The following is a 25,628-nucleotide window of genomic DNA, read 5'->3' on the forward strand; positions in this document are numbered from 1 at the left end:
CATGCAATTCCAGGATTTTGGTTTTGTTTGGGGTTTCTTTTTCTTTCTTTCCTTTTTTTTTTTTTTTTTTTTCCTTTTCTGTTTGCAGGGAGTAAGGAGGAAGCTGAGGGTATCAACAAGCCTGCCTTTCGGATCCTGCAGGAAAAGCCCATGTAGTTAAGCGCTTGGGTTTTAAAAAGCAGGGCTGCCCCGACACCTGGGGGGTTCGGCGCGAGCGCTTTGTGCTCATGGACCAGCCGCGCAACTTTTGAAGGCTCGCCGGCCCATGCGGGGTCTTTCTGGAGGGGCGCCGCCTGCAGTCCCCCTCCAGCGCCGGGGCTGGAGTTGCTGAGTAGCCGGGCCGCCGGGGTCCATGTAGCCGCTGGCCCCGCGCGGACTGCGGCTCGGCGCGCGCGTGTTCCCCGCCGTCCCGGCCCGGCGAGCTCCCTCATGTTGCAGCCCTGCGGCGCCCCTTCGACGACAGGCTGTGCGCGATCTGCACGGCGCCCGGCGGCGGAGCTTCATGTGGGGCTGCGGCCCGCGCAGCCGGCGCCTCGCTGAGGGAACGGACCCCCGGTAACCGGAGACCGCCTCCCTCCCACCCCCGGCGCCAAAGGATATCGTATGTTCAGGTCCAAACGCTCGGGGCTGGTGCGGCGACTTTGGCGAAGTCGTGTGGTCCCCGACCGGGAGGAAGGCGGCGGCGGCGGCGGCGTCGAGGACGAGGATGGGAGCTTGGGCAGCCGAGCTGAGCCGGCCCCGCGGGCACGAGAAGGCGGAGGCTGCGGCCGCTCCGAAGTCCGCCCGGTAGCCCCGCGGCGGCCCCGGGACGCGGTGGGACAGCGAGGCGCCCAGGGCGCGGGGAGGCGCCGGCGCGCAGGGGGCCCCCCGAGGCCCATGTCGGAGCCGGGGGCCAGCGCCGGGGGCTCCCCGCTGGACGTGGCGGGGCCGGGAGGCCCGGGCTGGCTGCCCGAAAGTGACTGCGAGACGGTGACTTGCTGTCTCTTCTCGGAGCGGGACGCCGCGGGCGCGCCGCGGGACGCCGGCGACCCCCTGGCCGGGGCGGTCCTGGAGGCGGCGGGCGGCGGGCGGAGTCGCGAAGCCCGCTCGCGGCTGCTGCTGCTCGAGCAGGAACTCAAGACGGTCACGTACTCGCTGCTGAAGCGGCTCAAGGAGCGCTCGCTGGACACGCTGCTGGAGGCGGTGGAGTCCCGCGGCGGCGTGCCGGGCGGCTGCGTGCTGGTGCCGCGCGCCGACCTCCGCCTGGGCGGCCAGCCCGCGCCGCCGCAGCTGCTGCTCGGCCGCCTCTTCCGCTGGCCCGACCTGCAGCACGCCGTGGAGCTGAAGCCCCTGTGCGGCTGCCACAGCTTCGCCGCCGCCGCCGACGGTCCCACCGTGTGCTGCAACCCCTACCACTTCAGCCGGCTCTGCGGGCCAGGTGAGCGCGCGCGCCGGCGGGGGCTGGGGCTTCCCCTCCCCGCCCCGTTCCGAGGCCTTTCGGTCCGGGACACCGCGGGCGGGCGGGCGGATCTGCGGCTGCACCCGCCGGTGTCCCTGGAGGCAGGACAGCCCGGGAAGTGGGTATCGGGGCACACGTGTCCAATGGCACCTTCTTCTTAAGACTCGGGCAAACTTGCAAGGGTATGCATTCGAGTTTTCTCTGCAGCTTCAGGGACCAATGTAGGCTGCAACTTCATAGACGGTGAAAGAGGAGGGCAGGCCTAGGAGAAGCCGAACACGAGTGTCGTCCAGCCCCCCCTTTTCCCCCCCAGTCTGTGCCCAGGCCTGTAGCATTTGTGTACATATGCTTATCCCTATGCTGTACTTTCCTATATCCAGGTAGATAGAAGTTGTGAAATTGGGCGTAGACAATTCATGTCTAGAGACAAAAGTGTTCATAAATTGTCACACTGGTTCCTTTGTATAGTTTGGAGCAAAGCTCTCTCAAAGTGGAGACCACCTTCTTGCCCTGATTGCTCCCGGCATCCCTTGGGTGTCAAATATCAGGGCCCCCGCCGTCCTCATCATTGTCAGTTCTGTGTCCAGTTTTTCTAGAGTTGAGGGTCTAGAGGTGGAGGAGGCGAGGAAGCCAGATATTAATTTTACTTACCTCTGCGAACTGCCTCCCTTCTTTGTTCTCTTCCTGGGATTTCCCGCACACACCCTACCCCCAGCCCTGCTTACCTGAGCAGGCCCTGGGTTCTGGAGCAGAGGTGAGGACAGGTGGAGGCTTCTGGCAGGCCAGAAGCTTGCAGTTCCCCTGCTCTGACCTCTGCACTGCAGGGCTCACACATTTCAGCCCATAGCATCTTAGGGATGTATGCATCAGGTGGCATTGGGGGTCCTGTGGGGCTGGGACCGCTGGAAGATTAAAGGCTGTTGGGCCTGGGAGGGCTCTGAACTCCTCCAGTCTCTGTCCCCTCTGGAGAGTCAGCATCTAGCCTGGGAGCACATAGAGGGTCAGATCACAGATCTCTGGACTCCCAGTGTGGAAGGGGACGGTGGGCCCAGGATTTGTCCCAGATGTCTTATTCACATGTAAGGTAGTGGCTGGAGGGGAAAGGCAGGTGTCTCCACTGTTCCTGAAGAGAGAGCACTAATGGGGTGGGGGTGGGGGAGAAGCAGCATTGACCTGGCTGCCCTGGTCCCCACATGGTCACTCCAGGCATGACTCAAGGGCTTTTGGCAGTTCCGGACCTGTGGCCCATGGTATGCTTTGTGTGCCCCTTGTTCCTCTTCCAGACAGCTTCTCCTGGAAGTGGCTTCCTCCTCTCTGCCACCCTGTCTCCTCCCTAACTCTGGAGAGGGGGGCCCTGTTTGTGGTTGCCCTGTCCCCAGTCATTTTTGTTGCGTGGGAGATAATTGGTGGGGCCCGCTCTGTGCTTTTAGCAGGTCTTGGCAACTACTTTCTCTCTTACCAGGTCAGTCTGCCCACAGATATTTGTTGAGCACTTACTCTGTGCCAGGCATGGCGCTGGGTGCTATAGCAGGGAGAGTAGAAATAGGAGTAGGATCCATGCCCTTAAGAAACATAATCTTCCCCGGGGAGATGGGGCAGAGACGGGGGAAGAAGGGCCAGGTCATTGGGTCTGAACTATCAGAGCGCTATGGGATGTGTAGGTAACAGGATCCCCTCCAGGAGCTCCATAATTCTATCTGGAGATGGGTCGGGGAGGTGGGCAGAGAAGAGGAGGAGGAGAGGGCCAGCTGAGAGTCAAGGTGCCAGGCAGGCTCAGGTGTGTGAGCCAGAAGGGATGCACACCCCTCCCTCCCTGGATTAGAAGTCAACTTAGGTGGTGGTTCGAGTTTGGCCGACTTGTGGGGGTACAGCTGCAGTGGAACAGTTCATCCCAAAGCCCTGGTCCCAGGGTCTCTAGTAAGCTTGACCTTGGATGAGTAACCTCTCCTCACAGTCTCCCTACTGGGTGAGTGGGTGGCTCTAGGAATATTCTCCACATCTAATTCTAGACTGAGCATTGGTACTTGACTCCCTCCCTCATCCCAAAAGGAGGCACTGTTGCAGGGGCTGTGTCTGTTCTGTTCCTCTTTGCAAGCCCTCCCGCCTCCCACCATTCAGGCCACCCTCGGGGCAGTTGGGAGGACTGATGGTCTGGGAAGAGTTTTCAGTAGGCGCCAGGTTGACCCTCTTGCTTCATCCCCTGCCTGATGGCTTGGGCCACTGGGACTGAGAACTGGGGAGCCCTTTGCTGCCCACCCCACCCCTGCTGCCTGGCCGCCAGCCTGGCTCCTGGAGCTGGGCGGGTGCATAGCTGGAGCTCAGCCGTGCGCATCCTGATAAGGAGACTGCTCCTTCCAGGGCTCTGGGGGAAGAGGGCTGGGGCAGTGGGGCGGGCAGGCAGGCAGACAGACGGATGGACAGACACACTCAGGGAGAGCAGGCACGTAGCTGGAGAGTACACCCGAATACCCAGCAGGCCAACTGAGGGGCACCCCACCAGTCACCCCAGTGCCCACCGGACCCCCACAGGGAGCCCAGGTGGCCAGGAGGCCCCTTTCTGGGCAGTGCTGATCCCTGCTGCTCAGAGCGAACCCTGCTCCCATCCATCAGCTTGCTTTGGGACACTGGGGCCAGTTCCCCTCTTTGGGCCTCTTTTCCCACGTGTAAAGTGAGGCGATGGACAGAATCCCTGGGGTCTGATGGGCAGATTCCAGGGGACCCAGGCCTGCCTCCCCTGCCCTGCTCTCTCCCCCATGCTTGTCTCAGAGAGTGGGGGTCCTCCCTCTATGCCCGGCTCTGTCCAGCACCTCTGTCCCCGTGGGAGTCAGGCCCCGGCTCCCCTTCCCTCTTGTGTGTCTTTCTGTCCCGGGAAAAGCCAGTTCGCTGAGCTCGGTGCCTATGTGGACGGAAATGTGGAGAAATACTTTAATCACAGTTCTAACCTGTGTTTATACAGCTCCTTTCTCCTGAAAGTATCCATTAACTTTGGAATAAATCTCCTGCTCTTTGCTCCACCACTTTTTTTTTTTTCTGTAATTATATTCAGTAAATTACTATTATCCAAATTGCGCCAGGGAAAGAGACAGAGCGAGAGCGAACTTCTAAACGACTGGAGGAGGCCGCCTAGGAAAACACAGGGTTCCCAGGCCAGGACTATAGGAATTAGAACGGGCTAAAAAGTTTTCCTTTTATTTGGCCTGGCATTATCCCTTTGAAATGAGATCAATTTCAAGTTGGGCTTCCAAGCCCCTGCCCCGCCCCTCTGGCGGCCCCTCGGCCTGCCCGCCCTGCTCCTCGGAGCTCCTCCTTGGAGGTGAGGAAGGGGTGATAATGTGCAGTTTGCCTCTTGCTGGCGCCAGCCGGCTGCGCTGTTTATCTGGCTGCCGGGGGAATCTGGGCAATTAGGCTCTGCCGGCCTTAAAGCGCCAGGAGCTCCTTTTCTGAGGCTCCCAACCCGGGCTTGGGGGTTGAGCCTTCAGGTTCTGGGGGTGGAGGGGACGGTTGCTTGGGAGGCCCCCTCCCCCCCCCTCACAGCCACCCCTGGGAGGGTGGCGACTGGGAGGCCCAGGGATGCGTGTGGATCCTTTCCTAAGGGAGATGCTGGGCTGCAGAGAAGGGGGTGGAAGGCATTGTCCCAAACTGAAACATTACCAGGCGCTGGGAGAGGCAGAGAACTCTCCTGGCTTTAGAATTATGGTCTAGATCCCAAAAGGCTAAGTATCCCCTGGGGGCTAACCAGAGGCACGTCTGGGCTGAGCTGAGCTGAGCACTAACCTTCTGGTACGCTCGGCCCCTGGCTGACTGCTTACTTCTGAAGGAAGTTGGAGGAGATTCCTGAAGTTGATGCCTGAGGCTGGAGTGTCTGATGTCTCTCTCTCTCTCTCTCTCATGTCCATTTCTTTTAGAGGGGCCCACAGGGTTCTAGGAGCTCTCCCCTTCAAGTTTAGAGCATCTAAGTTACTACTGAAAAATCAATACAACTTCTGTAAGTGCTGAGGTAGCTCCTAAAAGGGGACTGGATAGAGGGCCTGGAGGCAGCCCACACTTACTCTTCTGACCTTTTGTCTCCCACCTGAGTACCCACCTTGCCCACCTGAGTTAGTGACCTGGGGCTCCCCTCACCCAGATCCATGGGGCCGGGAAGTGTTGGGAGTGAAGTGGCGGTGCCAGTTAAAGGTCACCCAGGACTGGTCATAGCAGCATTATTATTATTCCTAGTAGTCAAAAAATGGAGAAAGTCTAAATGTCCATTAGCTGAGGAATGGCTAACCAGCCATACAACGGAATATCATTCAGCCATAAAAGAGTTCGTGGATGCTGCAGCTCGGGCGAGCCTTGAAAGCATACGCCGAGGGAAAGAAGCCAGACACAAAGGGCCACATACTATGTGAACCTATTAGTGTGAAATGTCCAGAATAAGCAGATCCATAGGGACCGAAAGTAGATTTGTGGTTGTCTAGGGTTTGGGGGTTGAGGGAATAGGGACTGACTGCTAACGGGACAGGGCTTCTTTGGGGTGAGGAAAATGTCCAGTAATTACGTGGTGGTGTTGGTCTCACAACTCTCAATATACTAAAAACCACTGAATTACACACTTTAAAAGAGTGAACCTTAGGGTATGTGAATGAGAACTCAATTGTTTGAAAAAAAAGGTAACTCGGTATTGGTCCCCACCTGGCCTTCTGCTTTGTTTTGCAGAAGTAAAATAACATCTCCTGCCTTTCTGTGCGGCCTTGGACAGGTCCTTTACCTGGCTGGACCCCAGGTGCCCGAACCAGTTAAAAGGAGCAGTTGAGCTGGGTGAACATGTGACATTATAAATCCCTGTGTCTTGGGGTGGAGTCCATAAGCCTTCATACTTTTTAACTTGCCCAGGATGGAATTTAGCATTCAGCTTCCAGCCTCTAAAGTTGTTCAGCAGTTCTGTGCGAACCATTTTGCTGGAGCAAATGGGGGCCTGGTCAAGTCCCTCCTAAAAGCTTTGCAGTTCCTCACAAGCTGGTGTGAGGGACGTTTCAAATTTATAGATCTGCTTTCTGCCTCATTCACATTAGGACACACCCAGCCCGGGAGTGGCCGTGGGTGGTGGGAGTCTCGGGCGGCTCCTTTAAGAGGGGACTTCGATAGCCCTTCTTCCCCTCCACATTTTGGGTCCCAGATAAACAGCCCCTGGGAGAAATGCTGGGGTTGGTGACAGTGGCTTGACTCCAGCCACCATTGCCCATTGCTGCCAAGTTTCACTTTTGGGGGACAGATCTGGGAGGCCAGTTGTCCAGAGCACCCCACCATGTGTGGCCTGAGCCTCAGCCAATCAGATTTTTGCAGAAGGAACCCTAACACAGGAATTACAGGCCTTCCGATAAGCGAGTGGGGGAGTGGACAGGGCATGAGGCCGGGGATCAGGAGACCTGGCTTCTGGCTGTGGCTCTGGTTCTCCCACCAGTTTACTGTGTGGCCCTGGGGGAGTCACCTCCCCCGGCCAGGCCTCCGTGCTCGCTGTACAGTGGGAGTTCTCCCTCAGTTCTCTTTCCCTGTGGAGCTGTAGCCCCACTTGCATTTTGCGTCCTGTCCTGAGAGGCCGGTCTTCACTCAGGTCTGGTCTCTCGCCCCTCCAAGACCCTGAGGACCAGTGGGCCAAGTGGCTCCTACTGAAGGCAAATAGTTCCCTTCCTGGAGTCTTGTTGGGGGGCTCCTTTGGGTCACTCCTTTCAGCCTCTAGGTCTTCGTTCTCCACACCTTTGTCTGCAGAGGCCCCCACCTCTCCATTATCCTGGTCACCATCGTCTTTGTCCGCACACGTTGACCGAGCACTTTCTGTGCACGTGATGGACTGATGACTGAGGTGAAGGGGTGTAATATGGGGTGCCTCTTGTTGCCTGTGTCCTTGGGATGTAGAGCAGAGTCAGGGCCTGGGCCCCGATTCCAGTTCCACCATGATTGGCTTGGGGGGAAACTGGGTAAGTCAGTCTTCTCATCTGTAAAATGGGAATGAGAATGGCCACCTTATTTATTTTTGAGAAAGGACGAAATAAGAAGTGCCCAGAAGCGTGATTAATCACACTGTACCTAAGATCCAAAAGAATGCAATTACTTACAATAAATGAAGTTGAAAATGCCCGGTGTGGAGAAAGACACAGGCATTCAGCAAATGTTTGCTTCTCTCCCAGTGGCTCTTCCATGATTCACTTTTCCTTCTCCCAAACGCCTGTCCACAAAAGATTCCCTGTTTCTAGACCTCAGAGCCTTGACTTTGTTGAAGTAATTTCAGGCTGGAGAAGCTGGGTGGGGAAGAAGTGAAGCTGCACTGCGTGTGCAGAAGAAAACAAACGCTCCTACAACGAATTGTGCCTTATTATAATTGCGAAAAACACTTATTACCCCTTGTGTCATTACTGATACCTGCCTAATAATAGTTATTACCGCTTTACTACCACTGAGGGTTTGTTTTCTTTTGCGATTTGATGGTGTTTAGTTTCATTTAGGGAAAATGAAGGGTCATTTCATTCATGCAAATTGTTACTTAGTTTAGCAAATTGTTACTTCCCCTAAAGCAAGAGGCTAAGGAATTCTTCTGAAGACAAAATACATGTTTTTAAGGAGGAGTATTTTAGGCAAATGAAAGGAAACCAAAAGAAAAATACCATAGACAATAAGGAATCACAGAGGGTCTGAGCCGGGAGGCCATGGAGAGCTTGGGGTGCACCCCTTCTCTTTACAAAGGGGGAGACTGAGGCTGAGAGCTAGCTGGAAGTGACTGGCTTAAGGTCTCCCATCTGGGAAGCTGGGTTGCCTTCCTGGGCTCTAGCCAGTCTTGCCCTCTCCTCCCTGCCCCCGAAGAATGTCAGTTATAATGCAGCTTATTTGGAAAGGAGCTTCTGTGTCTCTCACACTCAGTTCTGATTAGAGTTGCCAAATTTAGCCAATAAAAGGACAGAATGCCTAGCTGAATTTGAATTTCTGATAAAAACAGCACATAATCTTTTAGTATACATACGTCCCAAACAGGGCGAGGGACATACATATACTAGAAATTATGCCACATATATCCAAACTTGAAATTTAACAGAGCATCCTGTGTTTTATCAGGCAGGTATCCTAGCTCTGACTCTCCCTGCACCCATGTTTCATTTGTTGTAACAACAGTTAGTGTTTGTACAGGTACTTTTCCAGAGTACCAAGAGCTGTTTTACATATATTATCTTCGTTTGCCCTCCTGGCAAACCTGGCAGGTCTTTATGCTTATTATCCCTATTTCAGAGCTGAGGAGACAGGCTCAGAGAAGGGAAGTAGTAACTTGCCTGAGGTCACACAGCCAAAGGGGGCAGATGAGGGCTTGAGTCTGGGTCTGTACCCCAAGCCTGTGACCTTCCCTGTTGGGTAAAGAGAGGTGGTGGGGAAAGAGTTTTCTGGGGGCTGGGCTTATTATTTGAGGACACCAATCATCAAAAGCCAGGTCGAACCCCCAGGTGTGACCTCCCCTGCCCCAGCCGTGACGTGTTGTGTCTCCTGTCTTCCAGAATCACCACCACCCCCCTATTCTCGGCTGTCTCCTCGCGACGAGTACAAGCCACTGGGTAAGTGTGTCCTCCTTCCCACCCAGCTCCCTTTCGGTCCGGGGGCGGGGGGGGGGGGGGGGAGGGGGCAGCCTCAGTGCCGAAGGGCTGGAGGGAAGGAGGGGGCGAAAAGCAGGCCTGGCTGCCTTTGCGCTGGGGCGAAGTTTTACAAACACACCTACACTTGGGCCAAAGCAGACCCAGGCTCTGCAGCGGGCTATTTACATCTCGAAATTCCTCCGCTCATCATTAACCTCTCTGTGACCTTTAAACATGGGCCTGTGGGAGATGAATGGGTTTTGGCTTAAGCACCTCATTGGGGATGGGTTGGTGTTTCTCCCTTTTCCTCTCCCTTCCCCAGCCCTCGGTTGCTCTCCTTTTAGCTTGTAGTAATTAGCACTATGACAGATAGGTAGAGCATGAAGTCACTGTGGAGAGGAGTGGTGTGCTTCTCCCCATGTTAAGCCAAGAAGTTCACCTGGGCAGAAACAACAGTTGGACCGTGGAGACAGCTTGTGTGTCGGTGCAGGAAGTCGCTGGCATGGTCCGTCCCCTCTGTGTGCTCAGTGGAGCTGGTCATCGTTTTAGGCAGGTCCCATTTGGAGGCAGAACGGGTTTTCTGGAAAACCTTGGGGCTAGACGAGCAGCTCACATTCTGGAGTAGAGGCATGTGGTTTTGAAAGTGGCGATGGCTTGTTCTCTGGCCCTGCTGTACCCTCCAGTGGAGGATCCCAGGGGTGGGGCCAGTTAGTTCGGCTTTACCAGTACCAGGAGAGCAAGTTTGTTTCCCAGGCAGTTCCCGTGGGATTCAGGCTCTCGAAGGCAGCTAGCATGGCAGTGATGCTAATACATTCCACCAAGTGACCACAAGAAGTGGGTTTTGTTTTGTTTTTGGTAAAGGCCTCTTCCCAGTAGCCTGTGTCAGCATCGTCTGGGAGGTCACTCCTAAGTGTCACAGACTCTCAGGCATCCAGGCCAGTTTGCTTTCCAGGCCCCCCTGTGGAGTCAGAAGCGCCCCCCAGGTCCACTCAGGAGTTTGACCTCTTCGGTCGAGGGGGACAGAGGCTGTCCCATGACGGTGTTTGAGTCAGTGGTTTAATGATGGCAACTTCCTCATTGTTTCTCCCCACGTCTGGTCATCCCGTGGATGGAGGAGCTTTTTTTAGTTCTCCGGGGAACCGAAGAGGTCATCTGGTGGGACCCTGTCACTTCACAGATGAGGGATCTGGCTGAGGGACGAAGAGGGCCCCCCAGCTAATGAGCAGCAGGGCTGAGGCGGAAACCCACGAAGCAGCCCCCTATTCGACTCGGCCGTTCTCCATCCCTCCCTCATGGGCCTGTCTCAGCATTTCCCGAGTCAACATAATTGCACTATTCGCTTAGAAGATCCCTAGTTCCATTAGAGGAAGGAAAAAAAAAAAAAAAACCAAACAACCCAAATGTTCTCAGTAAATGTAGCCCCTCTGTTTGAATGTCAGGGATCATTGCCCTGAGGAATTGCGGGTCAGCCTGAGATAAAGCAGCAAAAATCAGGACAGTGCCTGGCCCTGCAGAGTGACCATTTGGAAATCAACAGGTGTCTCGGTTATTTTACAAATGGGACAACTGAGGCCTAGAAAGAGGAAGTGACACCCGCTGGTGGTCACACAGCTCAGGAGTCTGCAAACTATGGCCTACCATCTGTTTTTGTATGGCTTGTGAGCTAAGGTTGGTTTGCACTTTTTTAGATGGTTAAAAAAAAAAAATCAAAAGAGTACTATTTCCTGACACGTGAAGATGACATGAAATTCAAAGTCTAGCATCCATACAAAAAGTCCTGCTGGAACATGGCCGTGTTCCCCCACTCCCACATTGTCTCTTGCTGCTTCTGTACTCTAGCGACACAGTTGAGTTGCTGTCACAGAGATCCTGTGGCTCGCAAGGCTGAAAGTTTTATTTATGATGAGGGCTCTTTGCAGAAAAAGTTGGTGAGCCCTGATTTTTATGACTGGTGGCAGAGGTGGGACTCAAACCTCGGACCCCGGCTTCCAGACAGGGTCCCTCCGTGGGGCTTGGGCAGTCATCAAGGTGGGGAGTGTTCTTTTCTCCACCAGCCACTGCCCTGCTTCCGATGTCAGGGGTCACTAGAAGCAGTAAATGGGAGGCTTTGGAAGAATGCACAATAGGGCCTCAAGAGCCTTGAAAGGTGGAAACCATTCCCACTCTGGGGACCCTCACTCACTAAGCTGTCCACGTGGGCTCTCTAGCGGCTCCCTTAGAAATAAGGTTCAGCCTGCGATGATGTTACTTCAGACAAGAAGTAGCAGCAAGACTCAGGGAGCTAAACACTTCGGGACCAATAGATATGAAAAGCAAAACTCTCTTAAGAAGTTCCCACTTGGGCATTGTGGGTCTTTTTATTTTAAAGAGATTTTCCATCTGTCCTTATTTCCCTCCTAGCACGTTTTACCAGCAGATAACTTTTTCGTGCCCCGATAAATAGTCCGAGCTATTTTTTGTATTATTTTCTTTTCCTTGCATTGTTGCTTTTTCATAAACAAAAAGTCAGTTCACTTCTAAGCCTCTGTGATCACATGAGACCAAAAAAACAAAATAAAACCCAGAACACCCAGTCGGCATCTGGCAAGTGGGAAACAAACAAAACAAAACAAAACAAAAACCCCAAATTGGTTAATGTTTCATCTTCCCGTTCCCCAAACCTTGTGGTAAAAGGGGGAAAAAAAATCCTACAGATCCAATGGAATTCTAGCTAGCCAGGGCCTTGGCTAACGGTTTTAGTCCCAGGAATCCCCAGCTTGGAGTGGCTCTCCTGAGCCAGGTGGGACCAGCTGAGCCAGACCTGGGTTGAGCTGGGTAAGAAGGTGACGAGCTGTCAGCCTCACAGAACATGCCTTATGACTCCTTCACACGGACAACACCTCGTGGCTGGGAGCAGAGGAAAAATTTTGCGAGTCCGCCTGCCCAAAAAGGCATCGGCTTGTCTGGGTAGCAGCTCAGTGTTCCAGAGAAAACGTGCAAAAGATTTTCCTTTCCCCATCTCACTCACTGCACTGAAGACAGGGGAAAACAAATAATGCGCACCATATGAAGTACTTAAAATTACTTAAAAAAAAAAAGCCTTAAAAAAACAAAACAAAACAAAACAAAAAAACACAGTCCAGGCATTGAAAGTTGCCCTGTGAGCAGGTTTGGATATTAAGGAATGGAGGAGGGAAGAGGGGAAAAAAAGTTAATCTGGGAGCAAATGCTTGAGCCCTTAATTAGAGGGGTGCAAGTGGGACAGAGTGAGGGTGGCTGGTAACTTGTTAAAACAGAGCTTCCCCAGCTCCAGCGGGAGGAAGGAAGGAAGGAAGGAAGGAAGCAAGAAGGAACAACTTTAAGAATTTTAATGGTGGTAATTAAGCGCAGCAACTATGAATTGTTTAGGGGCTTAATTTAACCTTACCCAGGGAGGCTCCAAGTTGCTACTTGCTCAGTCCCCTGAACTTGGGTTATTTCTGTGGTCAGAGTAGTTGAGACTTTTTCAGGTGCCAAGGCTGCAAGAGTCAGCATTTTCCAGAGGAGTTCCAGGGCTGGCTGGCTTGGTCTCGTGTGATCATGGGACGAGGTTACAGAGTGGCATCAGAAAGCTGGGAGGGACACGGTGCCCTTTGCAAGCACTTGTGTGCACACACACGTGCACACGCACACACACACACACAGATGCGTGAGAGAGAAGAAAAGAGAGGAGCGCCCCACCGCCGACTAAGTTGTCTTTCTCTTTCCTCCGTAGATCTATCTGATTCCACATTGTCTTACACTGAAATGGAGGCCACCAACTCCCTCATCACCGCCCCGGGTGAATTCTCAGGTTGGCATTTCTGTCCTTGCACCGTGCTGTTGTGTTGAACTTCACAGAAGGGGACAGGTGGGGGTGGGGAGCTTGATGGAGGCCTTTTTGATTTCCTCTCTCCTTTTCTTTTCCCATTTCCTCCCACCTCTTGGATTGGAAGATTCACTGTCTTCGTTGCCAGCGTCCTTGGGGTTAAGAACGATCTATACGAGTGAGATCTAAAGTTGGTCACTTGGAAAGTGCCTGCTGGGCCATGTGCTCACCAGTTGTCTCCACCTTGTCTCTCGTGGGACTGGTGAAAGCCCAGCATGACCCTCCATCCCTCTGTTTAGCACGGGAGCCTCTTGTCCCAGCTGCTGAGAGGCCCCAAAACACATGTGTTTGTATACATTTATCTTTGTGGCTTTTTCCTCCTCTCTGCACTCTGGGGAAGGACAGACGTGGAAGGTCAGAAGAGGGGGAAATCGAGTGGGTAGAACGAGCTTGGGGGAGGGTCTGGCAAGCGAGGATTTTGCCAAAGGCTGGTGGTTTCCCTGTCTCTCCCTGAGCGGTGGATGCTGGGCTAGGAAGCAGAACCCCAGTTTGGAGTCCCCCAAGCCCCTGCAATGAAAAGTTGGCCACAGGGATCCTCCCATTCCTGAGAATAGCTAAACCTAGCTTTCCTTAAGAAACAAGAGGTTGGCCGTGACCTGGGGTCATCGGGGGCCAGGAGGGACTCTGGTGCGGAGGTCTGTGGGACCCTTTGGGAGCATGGTGGATGGGTGTGCTAGGAAGACAGCTGGGGCTTGTGGCCTGGGTCTGTGCTGCGTGGCGTGACAGCCACTCAGGCTGGTGCTGCTTCCCAAGTGGGCATGGCTGGCTCCCCGGGTGAGAGCCTCTGTGTGCATCCGAGCTGTCCTTCCCCTGCCCCACGCCTGGGGCGTAATGGCGACAGCAGTGACCATAGCTGTTTATGGAGTGTTTCCTTCTGGCCATGTCCGCTGCTCCAGCCCTGTACATGCATGGTCTCAGAACAGCAGTAAAGTACTGGCCCCGGGTCACATAGTGGCAGAGTCATTCGCCACCATGCCACTGTGCTCCTGACTGCTGTCCCGTCCCCCTTTTCTGCAAGGGCTGAATGTACCTCCAAAGCTTCCATTCCCCCGTGTGAAGTTCTGGCTGTCATTCTTGCCATCCTCTTCCCATGACTCTAAGGGGGACACGATGCTGGCTGCACGTGGCTGCCCGGCCATTTCCCAGGTCCGAGCCCTTCCCCATTCATTCCGTATTCTATCACAACCATGGGAGATCAAACGGGTACGCCTGGTTCAAAGATGGGAAAACGAGAAGCTGGAGCAGGAAGTGACTTGCCCAGGGTCCCATAGTGGGTCCCCTTGCCTTCTGGTCTCTGGTGGCCCCTCTGATTGGGGTTTTCTTCTATGCCTTTTGGCCCTACTTGGTTATAATGCCTTTCCCTGAAAGACCTAACCAAATGCACACAAGAAGTTAATATTTTAATCCATTCTTTTTCTTCTGTGCCTATAATTTTGAAGCAGGAGGCTTAACAGTATTTCTGAATGCATGATTCTGTGCCCCTGGCAGCCCTCAGAATGTATTTAATTTAGGTGGATTGCATTGGCATGGGTCGTCTAGATGGATGGGTAATTTTTCCACATTCTCTGCTTCCACCCCCACCCGGTTCATGGTGGAAACTGCCATTTGCGGAGATGCTTTAGAGTTCCACGGTCTGGGTCTGTTTGCAGATACAGTCTCTTTGGATCTCTGTCCTCCCAGAGCTGGCTGGGTGTGTGGCTCAGTGAGAAAGGAGCAGACCCCAGAGCACCTACAAGAACCAGGAGAGAGCGCCTTCTGGAGGGGCATGTCCAGAGACCCTGGGGGCTGTTAGATTTGGCGGCCTTTGGGGCCCCACGTCTGGGATTACCACCCAGTCATTCTAGAGCACTGTGTGGTACTGGCCAGTGAGCAGATCCCTGCTGCTCTTTACTGTGGACGAGGCCCGCATGGTTTGCATGAGAAAATTTGGCGTCCAGTGGCTTGGAATTCTGAGGGGCTGAGGGAACTGGGGAGAAAGTTTGGGGTTTCAGGTGTGGGGGTGGGGGGATCAAATGGGGTCTGCTGGGCTTTGGTCGGAGTTCGAGGTTGTCTCAGGAGGTGAGTGGAGCGTTCCCCGTGTGGTCACCCAGGCACCTTCCAGGAACGTCACTCGTCTCCTCCCGTTCTGGGGGCTCGCTGGTCAGCTTTTCCAGCTTACTCGTGCTGTGGGATTCAGAGGACCAGTGGGTTGGCACTGCCCTCGCCTCCTGGGAGCTCCTAGGCTTGGGGCTGCGGTAGCTGTCACCCTGGAGGACAGGCTCAGGGAGGGAGGCGCTGCAGGGTGAGGGGAAGGCCCAGAGGGGTGACAGGTCTCAGTGGATGAAGGCAGGAGTCATCCGGCTAGGGTGGAATGCGGGGCCTGCCCAAGGGCAGGGCGGGAGGTGAGGTCAGAAAACTGACGGGCAGAATGTGTTGGGCCTGGCCAGGGTGTTTGATGTTCAAGGACAGATAATAACCGCTGCTACTGACAACAGTTGACCTTATTGACACTCACTACTTAGCGCTTTGCTAAGAGCTGGTCATTCTCCATCTCATTGACTCCTTATGGCAACCCAGTGAGACGGATGTGATTCGCCCTATTTTATAGGGAAACTGAGGCTCCCTGCTGGGCCAGCTGCCCAAATTCCTGAATTGTAAGTGGCAGGCTCCAGCTGGGAGCCTGAGCGGTGTGACTGCCCAGCCCTCCTGCCCTGAGGGTCCTGCCTGGCATTCCGCAGCTAGGGTTCCCATCCCCCTCCCAGAGACACACCCCGGTGGGGGATGGGGGCAAGGGAGCGTGATCAAAAGAGCCTGGGGACAGCCTGGCCCTGTTTAAGAACCAGGCATGGGGTGCATAGAGCTCAGTGCTCATCCTTGTCACCACTGGGCAGGGTGGTGCAGACCACCCCGAGCCCACACGGGCCAGCTTCCCCAGCCCCTTCTGTCTCCCTGAGTCCCGAGGGGCCCCTGTTCCTGGGAGCCTGGCCCCTCTCTTGAGCAGAGTGTCTGCAGCCCCAGGACAGAGCCCACTCGGTTGCCTTGCGCTGTCTGCCTATTTTTATCCAGCCCCAAGGTCTCTGCTTCACTTTCCTGTCCTGTTGTTGAGGCCACTTTAGGGGGATGGTGGGCATTTTGAGGCACAGTCATGGCTGGGGCAGGCAGGGACACATGGGCGGCAGGACAGAAGAGGGTCTGGTTGCAGCGCTCTGCTGCATGGTTGACAGGACACTCATCTAATCTGTTGAGTAGCTCCTAGGTGCATGATCCCTGCTAAACAAAAGACTGAAGCTCAGAGGGGACAGATGACTCCAGCAGGATTGCTCAGTGAGGGGCAGAACACAGAGCTTCTACTAGATCTAAAGACTGACGCCCAGAGTCTTGAAAGCCTAGAAGGCCCTTTTGGGGTGCCTTCAGAAGCTTGACACTCTGGATTCCTGGCCTAACTCAGGGCCTGGGGTGCTGCCCTTGACTATCTAAAGTCCCCTCAGGCTGTCCGCCCTCCCCCCACCCCATGGCAATACCTCTGTCTTTCTCCTGTTCCTTTGATTTCAGTCAAACTAGTTTGGGGGAGGACAATAAGGTTAGCTAGTTAAATTCATACTAAGGTGTGAGTGGCTGGGAGACAACCCTTCTTGGCAATGTGAAGGTAGAATATGCCATAATTCAAGGAATTGAGGGATGAAGGGCCACATAGGCATGGGCATTCTGAGGAGGGTTGAGGGAGGAGGGCAGGGTTCTCTTGGCGTTCAGCTGCTCTAGGCTAGAACAGAATGAGCACCACACAAGGAGCATTAGGCCCTGGGTGAGGAGCAGCCAGATCAGGCTCCGTGCTGGGTGCTGAGTGAGCGCTGGGCCATTAAATGAGAGCCTGAGGTGCTGTGTTGCTTTAGAAGCCAGGCCTGCTTCACTCCCATGCCATGGGGCTGGGGGGTGCAGCACTGGGCTGGCTCTTTCAGGAACCAGTGACTCCCGTCTGGTATCCTGTTCTAGTGCCTATTGGATAACTGAGCGCTTTATTAAGCACCCACTGTATGCAAGGTGTGGTGGTATAAGCTGCCAGTCATAGGGACTGAGCTGTCCCTTTGGCTGACCTTGGATGTGCGTGCTGGTCTCAGTCGTCAGAGCATGCTGTTTCTTTAGAGCTGTGCCAGTGAGGGTGAGCCCCTCATTTTTAGAGGGAAAGGTCCAGTAAAGGCAGGGAGCTACATAGGCTCACGTAGGGGGGTTGGGAGCTCAGCTGCATGTGGCTGTCTTTCCTCGACCAGCCAGACTGTAAGCTTCTTGAGAGCACAGTCCATTCTTTAGGATTCCTGCATTCTGTGGATGGACAGAGTTTGGGAACAGAGGCTCAGAGAGGGTAGGAGAGTGGCCAAGGGCCGCACAGCGGGCATAAGCAAGTGGAGCCAGGTCACAGCCTTGGCGGGTCCACACTGCCCAGACACCAGCCTCCTTTCATCTCTGTGCTCTCTGAGCAGGTACCCTGTGGGGTTGGTGCTGTCTGGTGTTCATCGTCAGCGCCTACCGAAGCTGAGAGAGGAGCACTGGTGTACTGTTTCCTGCTGCTTCCTCCTTCTAGGGCCCAAGATGCTCTCCTCAGACACTCCCGTCTAAGAGACCCTAGCGCTCCTTGTTCTCCAAGGTGCTCAGTTCAGTTCAGTCAGCGTGTGCTGAGCCTCTTCAGCAAAATCGGCTGAAGAGCACAGGCTGTGCACCACTAGGCCCTGGGTTCAAGTCCCAGCCATGCCCTTTCCTGGCTTTGGGACTTTGGGGCAGGCCCTTAACCACTGTGAGATCAGCCATGGCTTGGCACACGGCATATGGTAGATGTGGCCACGACGGCGTGGCAGCCGCTCTGCTTACAACTGGGAGCTCAGAAACACGAATTACATGATCTCTATCCTCGTGGTACTCACAGATAGGTGAAGACATGATGATAATGAGAAGTAGTAGAAGAGACAGTCTAGAGGAAGAAGAGGTTAGTGATTGACTCTTGGTGTGGTAGGGAGGCAGCCCAGAAAGACTTCCTGGAAGAGGTGATATCCAAGTTGGGTTTTATGGGATAAATAGGAGCCTACAAAAGAGACAAGGTTTGGGGGTGGGTCGATGTGTTCCAGGTAGAAGAAATAGCAGGTGCCAAGGTCTGGAGGTGTGAAAACAGCCTGAGGCTGAAAAAGGAAAGGAATTTAGAAGGGTTAGGAAGCAAAGCACCAGGTGTTGGTGGGAGATGAGGCAAGGGGAGGCCAGGGCCTGGGTAATATTTTTAAAAACTTTTTATTATAATATAGAGTGTATAGGTAAGTGTCCAGCTCAGTTTTTACAAACTGATCACACCTGGGTGACAGACAGAGCCTGGGTGACAGGCAGAGCCTGGATAACATCGCTGTCACATGACAGTGCTCATGGCCTGTAGGTCTGGGGTGCTGCACGCCAAGTGGGTGGTTTAGGAGGGAGCACAGGAGGGAGGGCGGGGGGCGGGGGAGTTTTAGCTGCAAAGAGGGTTTCACTCGGTTTTAGAGAGCAGAAAGGAAGTCTTACCTGGGGTTTGAGGCAGATGGTACCCTGGCACAATTAGACCTGAACCCAGATCCGTCCCCACGGATTCAGAGCTGGCTTTTGGGTGTGGCCCACACTTGCTCTGCCTACCCCCCAGGTCAGGCTCCGGCCTGGAGGTGGTGGGCCGGGACTGACGCTGAGCTCCCGGGTCAGGAGCAGCTTGCCATGTCCAATTCAGAAATGGCCCCAGACTCCTTGCCCTCTGTCAGGGCAGGGGTGGGGGGAAAAGGACCATTCACCTCTGGTTCCAACATGGGCAGCATTTGGAACTTGCATCAAGCCTCTCCCATGTGTTTTTTTTTTTTAGTTTTGACCAACCAAAGGGAGGAAAAAAAAAAAAAAAAAAGGCTTCTCTCCTTAAAAACTCCAGGGCAGGTCACACAAGGACCCATTCTTCCTGGGCTGGTTGTTTGAGGCTGGAGTAGAGGTGGCAGGGGGCGAAAGGCAGCAGTGAGTGACAGGGACTGCAGCAGTTCCGGGAGGACCAGGGAGTTGTGGGGGGGGTGTTTTCTGGCCAACCTGGTTTGCCAGGAAGCAGTGTAGGATGGCGAGCAGCACGCTGGAGTGGCTTCCAGGCTTGGCTTGGAGCTTTACCCTGTGGTATGACCTCGGGCAAGCACCTCACCTCCCCGGTCTCAGTTTGCTCAGCTGTATATTGGGCCACTGATCTCAGGGGCTCCTTGGTAATGCTATGTTCCGGGCAGAGGGTACCGGCTCCTGGGCCTCGGGGTTGTGCACGGAGCTGGGGCTTCTGGCCTGCAGTATCTGAGGTTCCCATCATTGTCCCAAAGCAAAACTATGCTTGGGACAAGGCCATGCAGAGGGAGGGGCTCGGTGTCCTGCACCCCCCACCTCCACCCCCGGAGCACTAAAGCTTGGGGACTGGAGTAGGGGTACACTTGACTGATGAAGAATCCAAGGCCCAGAGAGGGCAACTGATGTGCCCGAGATCACACAGCCTTATACCCTGTGGGGTCCCTGACAAAGGAACCCAGGGCTGGTGTGTTTCCTGATGGTAGGCTTTGGGATGACAAGTCAATGTATTGATCATTTATTAAGAACCTACTGCATGCCAGTGGCAGGTGATACAAAGTAAAGAAAGCCTGGACCTTCCCCTTTGGGAGGTAATGGTCTAGAAGGAAAGGTAGGTAGCAAGCAAAGCATGGGGAATGATTGCTTGCGCTCAAGTGCTGTGGAGATATGGGTGAGGCTCAGCACCAGCACAGAAACATCAAGAGCAGGGGATGCTGTTGGGGTGGGAATGGGCCGTTCAGGGAAAGCATCAAGGAGAAAGTGATTCTGGGTTGGGTTTTGTAGGATGACTAGGAGTTCACCAAGAAGACAACAGGATAGAGACAGCATCTCGGATAGAAGGAACAGCTCGTGCAGAAGCAGGGAGGTGTGCAGTAACTGTGTGTTCTGAACTCATTTGTGGCTAGAAGGTTAATATGTGAGAGATGGGGGAATAGGGAAATATGAATCCAGAGAGATTGTCCTGAATCCGGAAGAATGGACTGGAACAGAGGGACTGTGGTCATTGGGGCCAGAGGAACTCCGGGATATACTTGGCTCTGGACCTTGTCTGGCATCCAGCATGGGGTCTAGTCCATAGCCGTGGGTCACTGTAGAATAAATGAATGAAGGAATAAATGATTTTTTTTTTTTTGCCTGGAACAAAGGGATCCAGAGTGAGAGAGAACACATAAGATCATAACACATATTTGAGAATCACAGTTAACGCAGAGCTCTGTGTCAGGCTCTCTCTAAGTACCATGCCTGTATTCATTCATGGAATCCTCCCAACAGTGCTGTGAGGTTGCTACTTTTAGTAGCCAAATTAAAGGAGAAGTAACTGAGGCTCAGAGAGGTTGAATAATGTACCCAAGGTCATCGCGCTAGAAAACAGTAGAAGTGGGATCAGAACTCAGGCCGTCTGGCCCCTGTGGGATTTCCCGTGTCTGGCACGGTGCCCTTTCTGCCCCCTGGAAGATGCAGGACTGACATGGTTCTTGCTCCTTGTGCTGCTTCTGTGCCCCCGGGAACCCAAGATCTGGCACGAACAACGCTCACCAGGTCCTTGGATGGCTGCTGGCTGAATACATGAATTACCGGTGGCATGGTGGGGGTCGGGGGGCAGGTTTCTGAGAGGGGCTGTTGGGCCAAGGGGGAGTCCCGTTCCTGTCCCGGGTGGTTTGGCTCGACCTGGAGACAGCCAGTGCTTACCCCTCACTACACCTCGGGCAGCCTCTATCTCCGGGAGAACCAGCAGGTTTTCTGAGGAGACCTGAAATTCCAGAAAATGCACTTGGTTGCCTCCAGCCTAATCACAACCATCTGTCTGCCGGGCTCTGTGGCTCGCCCTCCCCCTGTCCCCGGTGGCACGCTTTCCCTGGGCGTCTCTAACAATCAGGAGCCGCACTCGAAAGTTTCCTTGTCAGGGTAGAGTGGCTGTTGCCAAGAGCTCCTTCTTTGATGCAGAAAATATATCCTGAAGGTACTTTGTCAGATGTTTTTATACTAAACATTCTCCCTCCATGGCCCTTGGCTGCCAAGGGAAGCAGAGATGCATCGCTTTCCCAGTTGCCCTTTGTGGAAAGAATTCCTGGTGTTTATGGGCCCTTTCCCCCACACCACCCCTGTCAGGGCCTGGCAGCCTCAGCCGAAGAGGGGAAGGCCTTGCGGGTGGCATCCCTGCAAAGCAGGGGCTGCTCTGGCCCGAGGGAGGGACGCTGTGCTTACCCTGTGGTAGAAGCTTCTGGGTTTGGAAAAACAGAGGTCTCATGTCTGGAGCAGACCTCAAAGCCGCTGCCCCAGACTGCAAGGTGAATCATTGCCAGGACTTTAATTGACCTTTCAAAGGAGAGGTAGGAGCTCAGAGATAGGAGCCTGGAAACCATTTTAATCTCTCGGAGTCGTCCAGGGTTGTGCCAGCACAGGACAGAGCTGGGAGCCGCTGGGCTGTGGGGCCTTCTGTGCCAGGTGGGGGAGAAGGTGGGGAGGTGGGCTCCAGCACACAGCCTGGCATCGGGGGCGGGGGTGGGCAGCTGTGGGCAGCAGGAGTGTTAGGAGGGGGGTGAGGGCCGAGTACACCTATTCTGGCTCTGGCCCTGGCTTCTTGGGCTGAACAGGCTGAAATGGGGGCACCCAGAGGCACCTCTGTAGACCGGCTGTCCGCGTCAGCCCATCAGGATGTGTGTACCCCAGGAAGTCCCAGACCGTGTCTCTCCCCACCCCTCCGCCTGTCTCTACTCATGTTCCTCGGTCCTCTCGTCCGCTGCCTTACGTCTGGCGCTGAGGAGATATGCTCCCCAGCCGCTGTGTGGGGGCCCAGCCTTACACTCAGGGGCTCTGTGGGCTTCTGCAAAGCGCACATCTGGCCTGGGCCTCAGGTTCTGCCCTACTGGGCCGAGGGATGTGGAGGGTCACTCCAGCCTACCCCCAGGCTGGCAGGAGGGGAGGGGACACTTTACAAAGCAGGGACTCCAGGCTGCTCTCGGGGGCAGAGGTTGGGAGGCCCAGAGAGCTCAGGGCCTGGGATTGTGTCTGTCATTCACAGAAGGCCCCCCCCCGCCCCGAGGGTTTAAAACAAAACAGATTTCATGGGGATATGGCTTCTTCGCACCCCTGGACTCTCTCAGCTCATGTTGTCTGTCTCAGGCTCAAGGAAACCCTGATTTGGGTTGGGGGAGCCCTGCCTCTGGGGCCCCCACTGCTGTTTGACCTGAGAGAGGAGCTGAGGATGGCAGAGAGGGCCCATCTCCTCCTACCAGGCTGCCCAGCTGTGTCTTACCTGCCTGCCCTGGTCCTCACAGGGCAGAGGCCGGAGAGAGCCCCAGGGGCTTTCTTCCGAGCATAACGGTAGCGCCATACCTGGGCCAGGGGCCAGGAGCCCCAGCTCCCACTCCTGGCTCCGTCCCACATCTCTTGGTGAAACTGCTTCTGTTCGGCTTCTCCATCTGTAAAATGGGTCAGTTGGTCTAACTCATTGGTTCTCAACCCTCTTTGCACATTAGGGTTTCCAGAAGAGTTTTTCAAAAGCTCAGACCGCATTCTGGAATGGTTGGGGAGGGACAGGCCATTAGGCTTTTTAAAAAATCCCCAGGTGATTCTAATATGCCACCAGGGCTAAGAACCCAGATCTAGAGGGACCTAGAGCATCCAGGCCATCTTCCCCTCAAGGCAGGAGCCTTTTCTGTAGCTGGGCCCCCAGGCTATACTTGATCACGTCTGGGGCTGGGTGCACAAGGCATCTTAAAACAGGTGTTGTAACTTCCAGTTTTCGAGTAAGAAAACTGAGCGTGGGAGGTGGTTAAAGTGACTTGCTCAAAGTCACTCAGCTAGAGGCGAGCAGACATCTGATCGGCTTCTCCACGAGGCGGGTGTAGCTTTCATCTTCTGTAGCAAGGCGGATTCTCGGATGGCTGGAGGCAGCCCCACCTGAGCCCTTCTGCCCTCCTTGTTGCCCTGATGCCTCCTTGGTGTGCGTGAGTAGCTTTACTAAAAAGTAAAATGCGCCACTCAGCTCTGCCCAGGCCTGCTTCTGGACTTTGAAGTAGGGTGTGGACTCAGGTGTACCGATGACGGGCTGCTCAGGGACCAGCAGGGCAGGGGTGGAAGACCCAGGCTTTGGGGCCAGACAGACCTGCAGCGTACATCACTTTAGCCTCCCTTTTGCAGCCTTATTCCACTTGTCACAAGTGGGCCTGGCAACACTTCATGGACGCCACGGAGGTCCCATATGTGGGCTGCCTGGTGTGCATTTGTTTTTCTGTAAATGGTGATGAGGTGACTTGGTAACCAAGTATAGCATGCCGGATAGAATTGCACGAAGGACAAGGTCCCCAAGGTGGGGCCTTCTCAGGAAACTTAGAATCTAATTGGAAAGATTGGGGGAAGAAAAGCCACTTCCTAGAGAGGCAGTTACGGTAAATGCTGTTTCCTAAGGGAATAGTGTAGGCTCGGAGACCGCAGCTGCCCAGGGTGGCTGCAGGGGATGCTGGGAGTGGAGCTGGGGCGAAGGTCAGATGGAGGGTTTCACCAGGCCACAGGGGAAAGGGCACCCCAGGTTGCGGGGCCTGCTGGGCAAAGGCAAGGCCATGTGAAGATGCTTCTCTGGGAATGGGAGTGACCCTGGCAGGGCAGTAAGAAGTGAGGCCCACAGCAGGGCCTTGAATGCCACTTTGGGGACGGCCGGACTTTTCTCTGTGGTGGGCCACGGCTGGGTGCCCCAGAAATACTTTTGGTTGATGGATGCATTGACTGTATCCTTAGAGGATGGGTTTGTATGGCCCAAGAGTATAGAGTTTTGTTTGTGTAATGTAAACTTTTTATTGATGTATATAATATGTGTGCAGAAAACCACATGTATCACAAGTGAACGGTTTTTCCACCCTGAGCATATTTGTGTTACTATTGCCCAGATCAAGAAATGTAATGTGACCTCAAAAGCCCCCTTTCATGTCCCTTTCCAGTCATTTCCCACCCTACCGCCCCCTCTGCATGGGTAACCGAGCTCTGTTCTGACTTGGAATACCATAGGCTCATTTTCCTGTTTCTGAAGCTGGTACAAATGGAAACCTATACTCTGGGCTCTTCTTTTTTCCTTTGTGTAATTGAGATATAATTGACATGCCACTGTATTAGTGTGAGGTGTGCAGCATGACTTGGTGTATGTATATATTACGAAATGATTACCACATAAATTTAGTTAACATTCATAACCACCTAGTGACAGTTTTTTTTCTTGTGATGAGAACTTTTAAGATCTACTCCCTTAGCGACTCTGAAATACACAATCCAGTACTGTTAACAACGTTGTACATTATATCCCCAGGAATATTTATCTCATGACTGGAATTTTGTACCCTTCAACCACCATCCTCCATCCCTTGCTTCTGGCAGTCACCAGCCCACAGAGCCTGTGGGCTCTTTAACGCAGCAGAATGTTCATGAGGCTCATCCGTATTGTTGTGAATACCTGTGGTCGCTCATTCATTGCTGGATAGTATTCCATGGGCACACACCATGGTTCTCCTAGGCTGACATATCCATCTGACTACTGATAGGCACCTGGGCAGTCCCAGTTTTGGGCTCCTACCCATGACACGACAGTAAGGATTCTTGGATGAGCTTTTCTGGGGACATAAGGACATCTAGCTGGGAGTGGGATCACTGGGCTGTGCATTACATGGGTGGTCAGCTTTATTCCAGGTGTTGCCAGGCTGTTGTACCCTTCTAGGATGAACACTCGGTTCATCCCACCCATTTTACAGATGAGACCGGAGAGGGGTGGTGCCTGACCTTGGCCCCACAGCTCCCAATGGATTCGGTTCCCATACCCTACCTCCCCGCTTCACCCCTAGGGTAGGATTTTTAGCTCTGTGCCCTTTCCGAAGGGCCTGGGTGGTGCACTCTGGGAAAAACAAAAAGGAGAAAAGAGTGAAAGGAAACCAAACATTGGAAAAGAAGTGTGTTTCCAATAAACCGGGCCTTTCACCGGTAGCCAAACTATTACATTCCTGTGCCCCGGGAGCCGCCGGGCGGGTTTGCCGCTCTGGGCTGTAAATCTTGCTGGGCGTCGGGCTGGGACTCTCGCATCGTCCCGGGGACACACAGACAGGCAGTGTCCTTTGGGGCCTGGGCTTCTCGGGCGTCGGGGTGACCTGTCATTGTTTGGGCGGGCTGCCTCTGCCCTAGTGGGGCCTCTGACAACAGAGCAGCCGAGCCCTTCTGAGGGAGCAGTGTGTGAGTTACCGTAAGAGATTTTTCTCTGCCCGCCCACCCCCTCCCTTTCTTGGGTGCTTTGATGGGTTTGAGGTGTTTATAGGCTTGATTCATGACCGAGTTACCAGGGTTTTCCACGGAAATAACTTATTAAAGGGGCCGTGCACACAGCGACATTGAAGTCTGCAGAGGGGCGCGCATCAAAGGCGGCCCTCCCGAGCCAGGCAGTTCCACTGGCCACTGCTCAGCTCCGGCCCAGGAGGGGCAGGAGGGGGCGGGCCTCGGCTGCAGGAAAAACACTCGGGCTTACAAAAACACTCCCCAGACAAACCCAAATTCAGGTCCAGGGGGGAAAAAAAAAGAAGAGGGGAAAGTGAAAGCCCAGCATTCCGGGCCAGCCCTCCATCGGACCCTCCTGCCCAGATGGGGGACACATGTGGGTACCCGGCTGACACAT

General features: G+C 54.3%; 1 protein-coding gene across 1 annotated transcript in view; it reads left to right on the forward strand.

The window, feature by feature from the left end:
* Positions 1-400: 400 nt before the first annotated feature.
* The window catches only part of SMAD6 (SMAD family member 6), a 72,615-nt gene continuing 47,387 nt past the window's right edge, over positions 401-25,628 (forward strand). The window contains exons 1-3 of the mRNA XM_032418077.1: positions 401-1,417; positions 8,956-9,012; positions 12,764-12,841. Of these exons, the coding sequence (XP_032273968.1) occupies positions 604-1,417; positions 8,956-9,012; positions 12,764-12,841 (949 nt within the window). The 5' untranslated portion in view covers positions 401-603. The remainder of the gene's footprint in view (positions 1,418-8,955; positions 9,013-12,763; positions 12,842-25,628) is intronic.

Source organism: Phoca vitulina, unplaced genomic scaffold (assembly GCF_004348235.1).
Source record: "Phoca vitulina isolate PV1807 unplaced genomic scaffold, GSC_HSeal_1.0 scaffold20, whole genome shotgun sequence".
NCBI lineage: Eukaryota > Metazoa > Chordata > Mammalia > Carnivora > Phocidae > Phoca > Phoca vitulina.